An 18,104-nucleotide genomic window follows, 5' to 3' on the forward strand; every position below is an offset into this window, starting at 1 on the left:
ACTCCTACCAAGCGGTCGGTCATGTGTGAGCTGGCACAGCATGCACTTCCAGATCAGATACCGTGGTTCATACCAGGCTGTCTCTGCAGCTGTGTGGCCATGGGCAAGCTGGCTAACCTTTATCTGTTGCAGCACTGGTAAAACGGAACTGCTGACACTGCTGACCTGAAGCAATGCAAGGGTGGTTGGGGGCTTCAATGAGCTGCTACCTCCGAAGCACACGCTGGCACCCACAGCCTTCGGATGTTGGCTGTGTGTCAGTCGCTGTTCATTCTGCACGTATTTGAGCTTCAGATATTGTTCTAGGTGCCCAGGAGGTAGCGGTGAACACAGAGTACGCCCTGCTCCAGGGGACGTATGTTTAAGTTGAGGAGATAAACAATAACAGATATGTAATATTTTTCTCTGAAAACGGAATAAAGCAGGGTAGAGGAAGAGAGAAAGGCAGGGACTTCTAGTTTAGATTGGGTGGTCAGAGAAGACCCCTCTGAGGAGATGCCACTTAAAGCAGAGAGCTGAATGAAGTGAAAGCATCAGTCACTCTGGCTGGTATTCAGGGAGAGTGTTGGCGAAGAAACAGGAAGCCCAGGGGCCCAGCAGTGGGAGCATGCTTGCCAGGGTGGGGAATAGCAAGGAGGCCCCTTTGGAATGCAAGAGGGAGAGCTGGTAGGAAGTGACGTTAAAGAGGAAAACAGACCAGATCATAAGGAGCCTTACTCTCCCCCCCTCTCCTCCCCCCAGCACCACCACACACACACACACACCATTCAATCCAACATGAAATCCTCCCAATTTAAGCGATTTATTCTGGAGTTTGAATCCTGAAGGATCCCAGCCCTGGCTCAAACTTAACTATTTAGTTTTAGAAATTAGCCAAACTCAGGAACCAAATAGAATTCCATAATTTTTTGTGTGAAGCCCATAAGGCTTCTGCCCATGCTGTACCCTCTGACTGACAAACTCTTCTTAGACCTTTTCCCCGTGTTTCCTCGATACTTCTTTCTTATAGCACACTGCTCTCTTCTTCCAGAACACTTACGACAATTTCATGTTTGTAAACTTTCAGTAGCTGTCTCCCTCAGGAAATATCAAGGATCTCTGAGATCAAGGATGTGTTTACATTAATAAATTCAGCACATGTTTATTGAATACCTACTGTGTGCTGGTCCTGGGGATAAAATTTAGAACAATACAGACATTTTCTTTGAAAAGAAGTTATTTTCTAGTGGGAAAGACAGATAAAAACAAGTAAACATGAGAAACATTGTGATAAGTACTGTGGAGGCAATACAATAATGAGTTAGAGAATAATGGAGTACCCGACTTTAAATAAGGTGGTCAGAGACAAAATCTCCGAGGAGATGACATAAGAACAGCTGAGAGAAGACATGCTTAGCATGTTCGAATCAAGGGTAAGTTGGAGAAGTAAGTACACACAGATCACACAGGGGCTTATGTGCCACGGATGGTTATTGAGAGATTTTAAGTTAAAGATTTGCTAATAATTTGCATTTTTAAATAGTCAATATTGCTGCTATATGGAAAATGGATTGTAGGGGAAATAGTGGCTGCAGAGAGAATGGTTGGGAGCCTATGGCAGTAATTGAGGAGAAAGCCAAAGCTGGCGTACTTCAGGGCGGAAGTCAGCAAACCATGGTTGCGGACCAGATCTGGAACACTTGTTTTTGTAGATGAAGTCGTATTGGAACACAGCGGAGCCAAGTATTTAATGTGTTGTCTGGCCTCTTTTACATCCAAGGGCAAGGCCTGCAAGATCTGAAATAACAAGTAGCTAAAAGCGACTCTGCGGAAGAGTTTGGCAACAGTTTCGTGGAGAAAAGTGATACGTTTTTGAGGTAGAAACAGCAGGACATTCTGATGGATTGGACGTAGGGAGTAACATAAAAAGAGGAATAAGGGCAGACTGGAGGCTTTATACCTTGAAAAGTTGGTTACACGATGCTGCCATTTAATGAGATTCAGAAAGTCTGGTTCTTAGCAAGGTTTAGTCACTATAATTTTTTCTTAATTTTAAAGGATGATTATTGAAGCCGAGACAGTGAAACAAGGAAGGGCCGACGAAAACAGGAGAGGGACTAGGTGGGGAAATGAGCCTCGGTGGGTCTGCTTTGGTTCACTGAGAGTCAGAAAAGGGGGCCTGGGGCACAGGTGCAGGGGCTTGGCCTGGGGTGAACTGCCCTGCCCATTGCTGCCCTGGCTGTTTAGAGTTTGGGAGATGCATGTCTGGGGGAGGGGGCGGGGAAGGGCACAGATGCTCCAGGGAGGGTGTGCCACATCATTGTAATTTTTTACGTTGGTTTTTAAAATTTTGTACCCATCGTTTGGATTAGTATCTAGTTAATAATTGGTGTCAAGTCATAGATGTTGAATAATAAAAAAAAAATATTGAGTTTTAGGTATTTAAAAATTAGAAGGCATTTGCTGAGTAGCCAAACAAATCATGTGAAACAGAAATAATGTATTATGAATTGCTATAAGGGTTAATTTATGCTTTAAGGTCCAAAGAGTTACTATTTTGGAAATAGGGCCTATTGATCTATGTGTTATTTCCTGTACGATGGATCAAAGTTTTAGATTCACATTTAAACTTCGTCTTTTAGAATAGCGTAGCAGTTCTCAAATAGTTTGGATCCAAATATGAGAGTGGGAGAACAAATTTTCTCTGTGTACTTTGAATGTTATGCAAAACAGTCTCACCACAGTTAGTGGGAATAATGGTTTTACTTTTAAAGAACAACTGATGAGAAATAGCCCAATGAGCTATTCTTGAGAGAATACAGACATACTAGTCATATTATAATCATAAATGTCATCAAGACCCAACTTGAAATCATTAAGAAGACCTAGAAGACCAGCAGCGGCCGTCCGACCTCACTGAGAAATGTGTGAGAAAAGTGCTTCCTACTGTCCTTACCATTGTAGCCAAATAATTCCTCTGGGGCTCTTGCTATAAGAAATTCCATTCGTATAATTATTTCTACTTAATTTCCTCTATTTGGTACTTTTAATTGTACCAATGGTATACTCTGTAGAAACTCCTCTCCCCAATCATGGTGCTATATTTTCTGAATAGAAAATAAAACAGCTCTACAGTTAAGTACAGAATAAATTCATGTATATAAAGGTCAGACTCCAAAAAATAATAGAATCTGAGCAAAAAGAGATCTTAGAATTTATCTGTCTCTTAATACTTTTAACTCTTCAAAACCTAGAAGGGAAGAAACCTTGACAAAGCTGGTACACATCACTGAATTGGGGGTTCTCTTGGTTAGTTGTATACATACACATAAAACAACAGTTTAGACGGGGATCCTCAAACTACGGCCCGCGGGCCACATGCAAATACAAATATTGTATTTGTTCCCGTTTTGTTTTTTTACTTCAAAATAAGATATGTGCAGTGTGCATAGGAATTGTTCATAGTTTAAACTATAGTCCGGCCCTCCAACGGTCTGAGGGACGGTGAACTGGCCCCCTGTTTAAAAAGTCTGAGGACCCCTGGCTTAGAAGCAGCAGTATTGACAATGAGAAGATACAGCTGTCTCCAGAGAAAGAAGATGGAGTAACTATGAACAAGAAGATAGAAGAATTACAAAAGCATTGCTGTCCAGAGGATTTTAGCTTACTCCTTACGAAGTCCTATTCTCTATTACTCTACCATGTCATGAATAATATATATGATGTTAATGAGTCATCATGGATATTTAAATCAGTGGTTCTCAGCCCTGGCTGTGGAGCAGAATCAACTTTTGAATTCAACAATAACCATCAAACAAAGTAATAAAACTGGATGCCCATGGCCTATATCCACCGAATCAGAATCGACAGGGGTAATGTCCAAGCATGTTTGAGAAGATTATGATGCAACCAGGGTGAGAACGACTGAAAATAGATTATGTACCCTTTTTTCTCCTTTGTATAGAACATCTGATGATATATTTAAGGAAAATATTTATACATGTTATATGTATAATTTATCTTGTTTCAGTTATTTAGAAGAGTATTTATGTGAGGTATTTTTTTCTCATAGTAGTGGATAAATGAGGTGGTACTTTTATAAGCTAGATTTGGAAACTTTATTTTCTTCTTTATTATTACAGACATATGGCACCCAGGAGAAAGATGCCTTGTCCCTTCTCCAGATAATGACAAACTTTGTGAAGCAAGTATAAAATCTATCATCGTGGATGAAAATGGGAAGTCATTTGCGATCATCTTATATTCAGATTTTCAAGAAAGGAAAGTACCTCTTAAAAGACTTCAAGAAGTAAAATCTGTTAAAGATTGCTCCAGAAATTTCATATTTGATGATGAAGATTTAGAAAAACCTTATTTCCCAGACCGAAAATTTCCATCATCTGCTGTTGCTTTTCAGTTATCTGAAGATGGAGACTCCATTCCTTACACTATTAATAGGTATTTGAGAGACTATCAAAGGGAAGGAGCCCAGTTTCTTTATGGACACTTCATCCAAGGAAGAGGGTGTATTCTTGGTGATGATATGGGACTTGGAAAAACAGTACAGGTAATTACTTTAATTACTTGATAATTAATATTCCATAAAGTCATTTTATTATAAATATGAGTAGGTACCATATGGAAATCTCCCGTTTTTACGCTCAGTTCTTATGATGGCTAGTGTGTGTATGTGTCACCCACCTGACAGTAAAGTCCGTAAAGTTAAGGACAGTGCCTTAGTCATTATTTTATCCTCAGGACTTACTTAGTAGTACTTAGTATTTATGAAATATATTATTCAAAATAATGTTTTGGCTTGATTTTACCTTTCGTAGTACTAGTAGTAAGATATCAATTGTATTAGTTTAACTTTCTTAGAAATACTTGATGGAAGGAAAGTGGTCTGATATTTAGTGAGCTGGATAGCATTGTTAAATTGATCCTTACAGGCCTTTTGTGCCCATTGCATCAGAAGTTTCCTAGCCTGGGATCCCTGGGCCACTAGGAGTTCTATTGGTAGACATTTCCCTAAAATGTGTGCTGGAATTTACATGTACTACACATGCCTTTCCGCTGAGAGGATCTATATTAGTTAGCTATTGCTGCAAAACAAATTACACCAAAATTCGGTAGCTTAAAAATGATGCACATTTATCATATTGTAGTTTTTGTGGGTCACAAGTTCAGGTACAGTTTAGCTGGGTCATCTGTTTCTGTCTCTCGCGATGCTGCGGTCCTCCCTTGGAATAGGGAGCACCCACTTCCTGGAATAAATGAATTTGCTTTCTCAGAACAGGTGGCAAGAATAAAGAATGCCTTTCAGAAACTACTGTCTGTGACTAAGATATATAGATAGATACTAGAGGTAAATAAACCATAAGCCCTTTTGTAACTCTTTACATACACTTTTACTGCTTTTGCCCACGCTAGAATGTTCTTTCTCACACTTCTTTGACTAGCCAATGCTTGTTCATCTTCCAAATCAGAAAGGTGAGGGTGCAACAAAAAGTGACCTGCAGTTTGGGAACCCTACCTTAAAACTATTTAAGTACAGTGCAAATTCTTCTGCAAGTTTTAGGCTCAAGTTTAGTTTTCATCTATGAAGCCCATGTTACAAAGAAATTCCCTGTATTTTATACTTCATAGAATAATTTTTAAAGTGATCTCACTATATGATTTTATGTTACCTGACACCCTGAAATCATTGGAAGGCTCTGAGTTGTACTATATGCTGTGAAAGTCTTTGAGAGTTCATCTCCTGAAGATTAGGAAGTAGTTTCTGTACTAATTTTGATTCTTAGCTGGATTGTCCAATCCTTGGGGACCTAGTTCTCTGGTTCTCGTAATTCAGAGAATAATTTCTACATAAATAGGAAGTTTGGGAGACCCATATAAGATAGAGTCTAGACCAGCCGTGGGCAAACTACGGCCCGCGGGCCAGATCTGGCCCATTTGAAATGAATAAAACTAAAAAAAAAAAAAAAAAAAAAAAAAAGACCGTACCCTTTTATGTAATGATGTTTACTTTGAATTTATATTAGTTCACACAAACACTCCATCCATGCTTTTGTTCCGGCCCTCCGGTCCAGTTTAAGAACCCATTGTGGCCCTCAAGTCAAAAAGTTTGCCCACCCCTGGTCTAGAGATATAATGACTGTACACTGAGTGGCCAGATTATTATGACCACCTGACATTTGTAGGCAAATTAGCTATAATTTCGCGCTGAAGCTGCTAGAAGGCCGGACTATTATAAATAGGGAAGCAGGTTGTTTACCACAACAGTAGAAGTGATTTTTTTCTGAAGATATGGGTAAACAACGCGATTTAACAGCCTTTGAACGTGGGATATATTTGAACGTGAGTGGCCAGATTATTATGACCACCCCATCAGTGCTTCATTGGGCCACCTTTTGCCTTCAATACTGCGGCGATTCTTCTTGGCATTGACTCCACGAGATGTTGAAAGGTGATGTGAGGAATCTGACACCATGCCTGATGAATAGCACTGTCCAGTTCTGTGAGATTTTGATGGTTGTGGAACCAGCTGCCTGATGGCTCTTTTAACTTTGTCCCACAAATGCTCAATTGGATTGAGATCTGGTGATTGTGAGGGCCACCTAAGCAAGGTAAGGTCTCCCTCATGTTCTTGAAACCACTCCTGCACAATATGAGCACCGTGGCATGGCACATTGTCTTGTTGGAAGAAGCCGTCTCCATTGGGATATGCCATCAACATGATAGGATGAACTTGATCAGCAATGATACTTAGGTATGTTGTGCTATTCAGATGTTGTTCCACACGAATTAAAGGGCCCAAATCATGCCAGGGAAACATGCCCCAAACCATAACACTGCCCCCACCAGCTTGAAGGGTTGTACTCATGCATGTGGGGTGCATGCTTTCATGCTGTTACCGCCAAATTCTCACTCTGCCATCTGCATGATGCAACTGGAAACGTGATTCAACGGACCACATGACTTTTTTCCAATGCTCAACTGTCCAATCCTTGTGTTCCTGTGTGAATTGGAGACGTTTTATCTTGGTAACTGCAGACAGCAAAGGTGTTCGAACAGGCCTTTGGCTTCCATATCCCATACGATGTAGTGTACTGCTAATTTGCCTACAAATGTCAGGTGGTCATAATAATCTGGCCACTCAGTGTATATACTAGTGAATTAGTGACCTCATTAACTGTTGAAGAAATGTGATGTTAATGAGGTCACTAGTATTTAAAAATGCAGTAGAATTAGGTCCATGAAAATAGACCATTGACATTTACTGTTTGAACTATAGTATTATCTGCTTTATTTTTTTCCTTTTTCATATTTCTGTTATCATCCCTTAAGTTTCCCTCTTCTTACATTCTAACTTGGCCATAATATGAAATTGAGTTCTTCTTCAAAAAAATCTTGCTTTATTATACCAAATAAATTTGCCTCCCTCATTTCAAATTTAAAAGTAGGCAAATTTAATATTTTTCATTCTTCAAGGGATGAGGACTAAAAAATGTTTATTTAATCTAGTGACATGGAAATCATTGTTATCTTGAGCAAAAGCCATTTTGCTGGAATTTTAGAGTTACAAGCCAGGAAGAAGTAGGTGAAGACTTGGACACAGCTAGTAGCCTCATCTCTTTAAGAAATATGGCCTTGAAAGGAAACAAAAGAGACCTACTAGTAGCCGAAGAGGATGGGATTTTGAGGGAGTTTCTTTTTTGTTTCTTTTGTATCATTAAGGAATAGGAGGAACTTGTGTGTTGTTTTTTTAAGTGAATTGGAAGGATCTGATTGACAGTGAGCATGGTACAACATACATAAATATATACATAACATACAATTCATATATGCATGTCCATGAACACACAGACATACATAAATATGCAAAAAGTGGAATCACTACTATCTTACAAGCTGATAAAAAAAAATCTTATTATGAAACTTTTCAAACCTAAAGAAGAGTGGGGAGAATTGTACAATGAATACTCACCAATTTTGATTCTGTTAATTTTCTGTTTCTTTACATATGCCTGAAGAATATTTTTCATTCTTCAAGGGATGAGGACTTAAAAATGTTTATTTAATCTAGTGACATGGAAATCATTGTTATCTTGAGCAAAAGCCATTTTGCTGGAATTTTAGAGTTACAAGCCAGGAAGAAGTAGGTGAAGACTTGGACACAGCAAGTAGCCTCATCTCTTTAAGAAATATGGCTTAATCACATATCTGACCATCCATCAAGCCATCTTTTGGATGCATTTTAAAGTAGCAGATATTAGTATATTCTATCCCCAAATACTTGAGCTCTCATGTTATTAGAGTTCAAAATTTATTTATAATTATTTTATTCATTTTGAAATAAAATTTACAATGAAATGCACAAACCTTAAGTATACTCACCATTCTATGAATTCTGACAAATGTACATCTCTGTATAAGTAAAATAAACCCTCTCAAGGTACAGAATATTATATCATCACCTCAGAAACTGTCTTCATTTCTCGTTCTGTACAGCCCCAAGAGGCGATCATTGTTGTGCTTCTTACGTCAGAGATGAGCTTTGCCTTTTCAGTGCTCCATCGTGTAGAAATAGGTGCTTCCTTTTGTTTACCCATCCTCCTGCTGACGGGCTGTTTCCAGTTTAGCTATTATGAATAAAACTATTTACAACTTTCTTGAACAGTCTCTTGTGTTTTCATTTCTGTTTGGTAAATAATAAGGAATGGAATTACTTGGTCATAGAGCTGATGTGTGTTTAGTTTTATAAGAAATTGCCAAACCTTTTATCAGAGTGTTCCGACCACTTTGCATTCCTACCAAGAATGTATGAGAATTATGGTTGTTTCATGTCCTCATAAAACTTGGTTTGGTCGGTCTTATTAATTTTAGCAGTTTGTTTAGGTATGTATATATGTGTTTGCTTGCGTGTTGTTTATATACTTTATTGAGGTGTAATTGACATGCAATAAACTACATAATTTTAATTAATTAATTAATTAGCTATTTAACTAAAGTAAACAATTTCAACTAGACTATATAGGTTTTGGAAACTGACCTTTGCTAATCAAATAGCTCAACTGATAGAAGGGGGATAGAAAGGGCACTTACTATATAGCAGTGCTTTCTCAAACGTGTGCTTTCTGGACCAAAAGCATCAGCATCACCTGGGAACTTGTTAGCATTGTAACTTCATGGACCTTAACCCAGACTTACCGAGTCAGAAGCTCCAGAGGTGGGACTCGGCAATCCGTGTTTTAACAGATTATTTGAGGCCCACTGAAGTCTGACAACCTTTGCTCAGAATATTGTTTTTCGGAGTGGTAGAAAACTTTGGTTAATTTGGTGATTTGGTTCAGTGAAGGCTGGTTAAGAGAGTGTGTAGTCTATGAGAATATTTATACATAGAATGATGACCATTTTACTTAAAATATTTAAAAATAGATATTAGAGATCATCTTGTTCAGCTTTTTTATTTGATAAATGAAGAAACTGAGGCAACAGGAATACTGAATGACTTCCCTATCTAAGTTCATACACAGGAAGTAACTATTTTCATTTCCATTTAGTATTCTTTTTTTCCCTCTCTCTACCCTTTACTGCCTGTATCTTGTAGTCTTTTATTTAGCTTTTAATGAACTGCATTCATTCATTGAGCTGACATTTATTAAGCACCTAATGTGGTTTAGATTCTGAAGAACCTAATATAAATGGATACAATCACTGTATTTGCAGAGTTCACAAATGGTGATCAAAAGAAATGAAGCCAAAGGGTCTTCAGCCCGTCTTGCAAGTGGATGGAAGGAAGAGCAGGCCTGCCTGTGGGTGTCAGGGGAGGCTTTACACAGAAATTGGTATTTTCGTTCTTTGTGTTGGGTTTGCTTTTGAAAACCCACCAAAACTTAGAACTAATTTGAGTGATATCAATTAGGACATTAAAGGTTTGTGTGTTTTCTCACTTTTTCATTAAAGGGCATAGCTCTCGTACAGTATTTGAAAGGTTTATCATAAAAGAAAATCTCACTCATTGAATCAAAATTATTTTTTAATCTTAATTTGGTAATTAATAGGCACAGGCTTAAAAACTATTAAATATGTACAATATGTGCTTCACAAGTTTGTTTCCCTATCTACTATGTGAAGAAGATGGTGTTAGTACTTTTTGAGCAGCAGAAGAGAAATTTGGAAACTATAAAGATTTTCTTTGAATCTTTGCTTTTGTATTATTAGATATTACATAATCAAAGATGTTACCTCCGAAAGCTATTGTTTAAAAAAGACATGTATAGTAAACCTCAATCCTGAGAGAAATGGTGGGGTTGCTGATAATTACAGCTTTCTTAGGCTATTGTCAACACCATCTTTTGGATAATATGATCTGAGATTCAAGAACTATACTAAAATTTAAAAGTTCTTAGGATTACAAATTATGTCGTTCATTTAAGAATATAGTAATGAAGAAAAAGTAATATTGGCTGTGTTTCATGGCTAAGATCCCATAGTATCCACTGTGAGGGGCTAGTTAACCTGCAGAGCCACAGGTCCTTTAAAGAAGAAACAAAAATGTTCTCATGTTTTAAAGATAAAGTGCTTTTCTTTTTTGGCCTCTGATTTATCCTGTATATCATGTGCTGTCTGTACATGAGGGAAATGGCCTATAAAAATGTTTGCCTGACATTTAGAAAGGAATGCCTGTGAAAACAGAAAGCTTTCTCAGAGTGATATTTTATCTGAAACTAGAGGCCTGGTGCATGAAATTTGTGCACAGGGGGCGTCTCCTCAGCCCCTGCACTCTCTCCAATCCGGGACCCCCTCACAATCCTGGACCACTGGCTCCTAATTGCTCACCTGTCTGCCTGTCTGGTCGCCCCTAACTGCCCCCCCTGCTGGCCTAGTCACCCCCAACTGCACCCCCCCCTGAGTCCTGGTCATCCCTAACTGCCCCCCCTCCAGCCTGGTCGCCTCTTACTGCCCTCCCCCCCTGCTGGCCTGGTCACCGCCAACTGCCCCTGCTGCCAGCCTGGTCACCCCTCACAGCCCCCCTGCCGGCCTGGTTGCCCCACACAGTCTGCTGTTTAGTCATTTGGTCGTCTCTCACTAACCACCCTGCCAGCCTGGTCGTAGGCAGCCATCTTGTGAGGGCGTGAGGGTTAATTTGCGTATTACCTCTTTATTATATAGGATGCAGGACTTTTACTATTGCATAGGTATCTAATTTAAATGGTTATTTTTGTTCTTTTCATCTTTAAACATAATTTTAGAAGTATTTCAGTTAGTGTGTATTCTCAACTAAAGTTGTTTACCTTTATTTTAACCTACTTTTTTGGAGGGTGGGTAGATGCATAATCTTAGGAGGTAGTGTAGATTATTTAAATGAAATGCAAAGATTTTTCTTTTAAATTATTAGTGTATGTAGTGAATTAAATAAAGCGAATCCATAATTAGAGCTTATAAATTTAGTCACCCTCTATGGAACTTTTTATAAAGATAAAATTCTTAAATAAACTAGACATTTCACATATCTTTGTTTCATGGAATTTGAAAAATTAAATTAGAATTAAGATTTTATATCATCTAAAATGAATAGATTGAATTATGAATTATAATTAGGAATATAGTTTTCATATAATGAAACAATCCATAGATGAGTTAAAAGCAAAGCAAAAGATTACTTTTTATTTTATTTTATTATTTTTTTAATTTTTAATTAAATCTTTATTGTTCAGATTATTACAGTTGTTCCTCTTGTTTCCCCCCATAGCTCCCCTCCACCCAGTTCCCACCCCACCCACTGCCCTTACCCCCCTCCCCACTGTCCTCATCCATAGGTGTATGATTTTTTTTCAGTCTCTTACCGCATCCCCCACACCCCCCCCCCCCCCGGAATAGACAGTCCACTCCCTTTCTATGCCCCTGATTCTATTATAATCATCTGTTTATTCTGTTCATCAGATTATTCATTTGATTTTTAGATTCACTTGTTAATAGATATGTATTTGTTGTTCATAATTTGTATCTGTACCTTTTTCTTCTTCCTCCTCTTCTTAAAGGATACCTTTCAGCATTTCATGTAATACTAGTTTGGTGGTAATGAACTCCTTTAGTATTTCCTTATCTGTGAAGCTCTTTATCTGACCTTCAATTCTGAATGATAGCTTTGCTGGATAAAGTAATCTTGGTTGTAGGTTCTTGGCATTCATCACTTTGAATATTTCTTGCCACTCCCTTCTGGCCTGCATAGTTTCTGTTGAGAAATCACCTGACAGTCGTATGGGTACTCTCTTGTAGGTAACTGACTGTCTTTCTCTTGCTGCTTTTAAGATTCTCTCTTTGTCTTTTGCTCTTGGCATTTTAATGATGATGTGTCTTGGTGTGGTCCTCTTTGGATTCCTTTTGTTTGGGGTTCTCTGCGCTTCCTGGACTTGTAAGTCTATTTCTTTCACCAGGTGGGGGAAGTTTTCTGTCATTATTTCTTCAAATAGGTTTTCAATATCTTGCCCTCTCTCTTCTTCTGGCACCCCTATAATTCGGATGTTGGTACACTTGAAGTTGTCCCAGAGGCTCCTTACACTAGCTTCATATTTTTGGATTCTTTTTTCATTTTGCTTTTCCGGTTGGGTGTTTTTTGCTTCTTCGTATTTCAGATCTTTAACTTGATTCTTGCGATCCTCTAGTCTGCTGTTGGAAGTCTGTATAATATTCTTTATTTCAGTCAGTGTATGCTTAATTTCTATTTGGTCCTTTTTCGCAACCTCGAGGGTCTCGCTAGACTTATTGAGGATCTCATTAAATTTATTGGCAGTCTCACTAGATTTCTTGAATGTCTCACAAAGTTTATCGACCGTTTCTAGAAAATTCTTGAAAAACCTTAAAGTGTGGTTTTGAACTCTATATCCAGTAGTTTGCTTCCTCCATTTCTGTCATTTGTGACTTGTTTCTTTGTCTCCGCATTTTTTATGCTTCTCTGTGTTGATAGAGTGGCTTTCTGTGCTAGGTGTCCTATAGGGCCCAGTGGCTCAGCCTCCCCAATTACCTGAGGAGGACACTCTTGGTGCATCCCCTTGTGGGCTTTGTGCACAGTCTTGTTGTAGTTAAGCCTTGATTGTTGTAGGTATCACTGGGAGGAATTGACCTCCAGGCCAATTGGCTGTGAGAATCAGCTGTGTCTACAGTGGGAGAACTTCTATGCTGGAGACACCCTTCTGGGGCAAGACTTGCTTCAGTGGGGCTTTGGTGCTCACTGAGTCTGCCCCCTGATTGTGTCCCTTATGGATCTGAGGAGTTGTAATCTGGATGGTCCCACTCTGACCACTGGGTACACTGGCTCTTGGATCGCTAAGGAGGTGCTAATTTAGCCTCTGCCTGATGCTACCCAGCAGGAGCTCAGCTGTGAAGGAATGCAAGCTGCTGTGGGGCCTTGGGCCAGCTGCAGTGGTTAGGTAATTTTCAGATTGCAAAGGGCCAGGCCTTTCATATGCAAAAGCCGGTGCACAGCTTGGGCAGGGCAGGACTCCAGGGGATCAACAGGGCGGAGCAAGCAGCTCACCCCCAATTGCACCCCTCCCACCTGCTGGCCTGGTTGCTCCTAACTGTCCCCCCTGCCTGCCTGATCGCCTCTTACTGCCCCCCCCCCCCCCGCCAGCCTGGTCGCCCCCAACTGCCCTCCCGGGCCAACCTGGTCGCACCTCATGGCACCCCCACCAGCCTAGTCACCCCACGCAGCCTGCTTGTTCAGTTGTTTGGTCGTCCCTCACTAACCCCTCTGCCGGCCTGGTGGTAGGCAGCCATGTTGTGAGAGCATGAGGGTTAATTTGCATATTACTTCTTATATAGGATATGTGTTAAATTTTTTCTAATACTTTTCTGCTTCAATTTAGATAATCACATTTTTCTCCTTTATTCTGTTAATGTATTATAGTATATAAATCAATCTGATTTATATTGATTGTTTTTTTTTTAAGTTTAACCAATATTGTGTTCCTGGGATAACCCCAATTTGGTAATGAGATTTTATTTTTATATATTGCTGGATTCAGTTAGCTAGTATTTTAAGAATTTTGGGATTTATATTTATTACAAATAATGTGTTTGTCTGGTTTTAACAGCAAGGTTATGCAGGCCTCATTAAATAAATTGGGAAGTGTTTCTTTCTCCTCTCTTTTCTGAAAGAGTTTGTGTTATTTTCTCCTTAAATATTTGATGAAATTTCACTAGTGAAATTTTTTGGACCTGGAGTTTTCTTTAAAGAAAGATTTTATTTTTATCATTATTTTTTATAATGGATTCAATTACTTTAATAGATATGGACTATTTATATTTTTTCTTACATTGGTTTTGATAAATTATATTTTTCAAAGAATTTACCCATTTCATTTAAATTGTCATATTGACTAGCATAAAATTATTCATGATATTCCTTTATTATTTTAATGTTTGTAGGATCTAAGTGATACCTCTCTGTATTCTTATGGATACTTTGTATACTCTCTATTTTATTCTTGATTCACCCAACTTCAGGTTTATTGATTTTGTTTATCTTTTCAAAGAACCAGCTTTTAGCTTTGTTAATTTTCTCTGTTGTTCATTTGTTTGGTATTTCTTTGATTTCTGCTGTTATCTCCATTATTTTCCTTCTCCTTACTGTGAATGTATTTCACTCTTCATTTGCTAATTTGTTACATAGAACCTTGGGTCATTAATTTCATACCTACCTTTTTATGCTCCAAATTTATGTTCAAGTATTGCTTTATCTTCATCCCACAAATTTTATGTGTTATATTTTCATGTAATTGAGAGGATTTTCTAATTTTTATGTGTAATTCTTTTTTTTTATCCTTGGGGTCATTTATAAGTGTACATTTGATTTGGCAATATTTATCTATTTTTCCTAGATATCTCTTCATTAATGTTTTCTAATTTCATAGTAGCTAGTCTGTAATATTTCAGTATTTTGAAAAATTTATTGAGTTTTTTAGTAGCCCATTTTATTGAACATACTATGTGCATTTCAAAAGAATATGTAGTCTGCAGATGGATATGGTCTACAAATATGAGTTATCATGTCAAGGTGTTTGATAATGTTCAGATTTTTTTAGGGAAGTTAAAGTCTCCCACTATGAATATGATTGTAGGTTTGTCTACCCTTTAATTCTAACCATTTGTCTTCATGTGTTTTGAGGCTCTGTTATTGGGATCATAAACCTTTATGACTGTTATGTCTTCTCAATGAACCGACCCTTTCATCATTATGAAATGTCTATTTCTGGTAATACTATTGGTAATACTATCTATTTTATCTGATGTGAAGATGGCCACTCCAGTATGCTTATGTTTCCTGATTGCATGGTAAATCTTTTCAAACCCTCTATTTCAAGCTGTCAGTGTCTTTATATGTATTTATAGTATATCTCTTATACACAGCTCTTATCCATCTGGACAATTTGATATTTAATTGGAGTGTTTAGCCCATTTATATTTAATGTAATTCCTGTTTTATTTAATTTGGATATACCATTTTATTATTTGTTTTCTGTTTGAACAGACTGCTTACTGTTTTACTATTTCTCCTTTCCTGCCTTTCTTTGTGTTAATAGGATAGTTTTAGAATTCCACTTTAATTCTTCTATTGACTTTTTAACTATTCTGATTTGAATTTTTTTTTTGGATGGTTGCTTAAGTGATGAAAATATACATATTTAACTTTTCACAGTACTAAGACTTAATGTACCACTTTATGTAACATGTAGGTATATTGTAATGAAATAGGTTATCCTATTTTTATTTTAAGGAAGTTAAGAGTTAAGAAAGTTAAGTATACTACCAATGATACCTACCTATCACTAAATATCTAAATTTTGAAGGTGAAACCAAACTATATTTTCAGAATCAACTAAACTTGGTTTTGGTATATATGCCTTTTAAAAATATTTCTGTGTTCCATTTCCTAATATTTTAAAAGTTTTGTTTCTATATGGGTAAGAGAAATTGACCTGTTAATTTTAATGTACATATTGTAATATTCTTGTCAGATTATCTTTTTTTAAGTATTTTATTTTACTCTATTATTTTTCTTTGTCATTTTTTTTTTTAAAATATATTTTATTGATTTTTTACAGCGAGGAAGGGAGAGAGATAGACAGTTAGAAACATCGATGAGAGAGAAAAATCGATCAGCTGCCTCCTGCACATCTCCTACTGGGGATATGCCCGCAACCCAGGTACATGCCCTTGACCGGAATAGAACCTGGGACCTTTCAGTCTGCAGGCCGACGCTCTATCCACTGAGCCAAACCGGTTTCGGCCATTTTTTTAATTTTCAGTTACACTTGACATACACTATTATATTAGTTTCAGGTGTAAACCCCAGTGATTAGACATTATATAACGTACTAAGTGATCATTATGATAAATCTTGCACTCATCTGACACCATATATAATTATTAGAATACTAGAGGCCCGGTGCATAAAAATTTGTGCACTTGGGGGTGGGGGGTCCCTCAGCCCGGCCTGTGCCCTCTTGCAGTCTGAAACCCCTCGGGGGATGACCACCTGCTGGCTTAGGCCTGCTCCCTGGGGGATTGGGCCTAAGATGGCAATCAGACATCCCTCTGGCAGCCCAGCAGCCCTTGGGGGATGTCCACTTGCCAGCGGGGAACAGACCTAAGCTGCAGTTGGACATCCTTAGCACTGCTGAGGAGACAGGAGAGGCTCCCACCACCACTGCTGTACTGGCAGCCATCAGCCTGGCTTGTGGCTGAACAGAGCTCCCCAATGTGGGAGTGCACTGACCACCAGAGGGCAGCTCCTGCATTGAGCGTCTGCCCCCTGGTGGTCAGTGTGTGTCATAGTGACCAGTCATTCCCAGTCTTTCTGCTTTTAGGGTCAGTTTGCATATTACCCTTCTACTATATAGGATAGAGGCCTGATGCACGGGTGGGGGCCAGCTGGTTTGCCCTGAAGGGTGTCCTGGATCAGGGTGGGGGTCCCGCTGGGGTGCCTGGCCAGCCTGGGTGAGGGGCTGATGACTCTTTGCAGCTGGTCACACCCCCTTCAGGGTGGGGGTCCCCACTGGGGTGCCTGGCCAGCTTGGGTGAGGGGCTGATGGCTGTTTTCAGGCTGGCCACACCCCCTTTAGGGTGGGGTTCCCCACTGGGGTGCTTGGCCAGTCCGGGTGAGGGGCTGAGGGCTGTTTTCAGGCTGGAGGGTGACTGAAGCTCCCAACCTCTCCTTTTTTTCTTCTTTTTTTTATTCTGAGATTTATTTACCTTCTATAATTGAAACTCTGTTGCCTTCACTGGCGCTCCCAGCTCTGAGGCCTGTGCTGGCTGAAAGCAGGTATCTGGGGTTTGTTTAGCTTCTATAATTGAAACATTGTTGCTTTTGGGCTCAGAGCTGGGCCACAGCAGGCCGGGAACCTTGGCTTCCTCCATCACTGGAGCAAGCAAGCCTCCTGCTCGCTTTAGCTGCGTGGCTGCCGGCCACCATCTTTGTTGGCAGTTAATTTGCATATCGCCCTGATTAGCCAATGGGAAGCGTAGCGGAGGTATGGTTAATTACCCTTTTTGTCTTTTATTAGATAGGATTATTGACTATATTCCCTAGGCCATACTTTAAATCTCCATGACTATTCTGTAACAACCAATTTGTATGCAGAACATTTACAAAAATTGGGCTAGACTCAGAGGAAGGAGGAGTGAAATTTGGTGGAAGAAAGTAGCAATGATTTGAAATGACCAGATAGCATAAGGACCTCTGAATATAGTAACTGCAGTTGTGCCCTTTCTAACTCATGTATATTGTTGTCATATCTTTTAATTCTTCTGTTATTTAATCCCAACAAAATATTTTATTATTGTTTCATAATGTCAATATACATTTATATTTTCTATGTATTTATTATTTTTGTTGCTCTTAAGTTTTCCCTGCTCTAAATAGAATTGTTTTCTTTGTCCGGAAAACATCCTTTAGTTATTCCCTTTGGTGTGGCTCTTTTGGTAATGCATTGTTTCAGGTTTTGTTTGTCTGAAAATATCTTCACACTTGAATGATAATTTCACTATTTATAAAACTAGATTGATTTATTTTCTTTCACACTTTGAAAGTATTCTATTTATAGTGTCTTTCATTGTTT

General features: G+C 38.7%; 1 protein-coding gene across 2 annotated transcripts in view; it reads left to right on the top strand.

Moving 5' to 3' along the window:
• Nucleotides 1-18,104, top strand: part of ERCC6L2 (ERCC excision repair 6 like 2) — a 123,140-nt gene that overhangs the window by 1,253 nt on the left and 103,783 nt on the right. For both annotated transcript variants that reach the window (XM_036331414.1, XM_036331417.1), the window contains exon 2: nt 4,122-4,546. In XM_036331414.1, the coding sequence (XP_036187307.1) occupies nt 4,122-4,546 (425 nt within the window). The remainder of the gene's footprint in view (nt 1-4,121; nt 4,547-18,104) is intronic.

This window comes from Myotis myotis, unplaced genomic scaffold (assembly GCF_014108235.1).
Source record: "Myotis myotis isolate mMyoMyo1 unplaced genomic scaffold, mMyoMyo1.p scaffold_m19_p_12, whole genome shotgun sequence".
In the NCBI taxonomy this organism is placed as follows: domain Eukaryota; kingdom Metazoa; phylum Chordata; class Mammalia; order Chiroptera; family Vespertilionidae; genus Myotis; species Myotis myotis.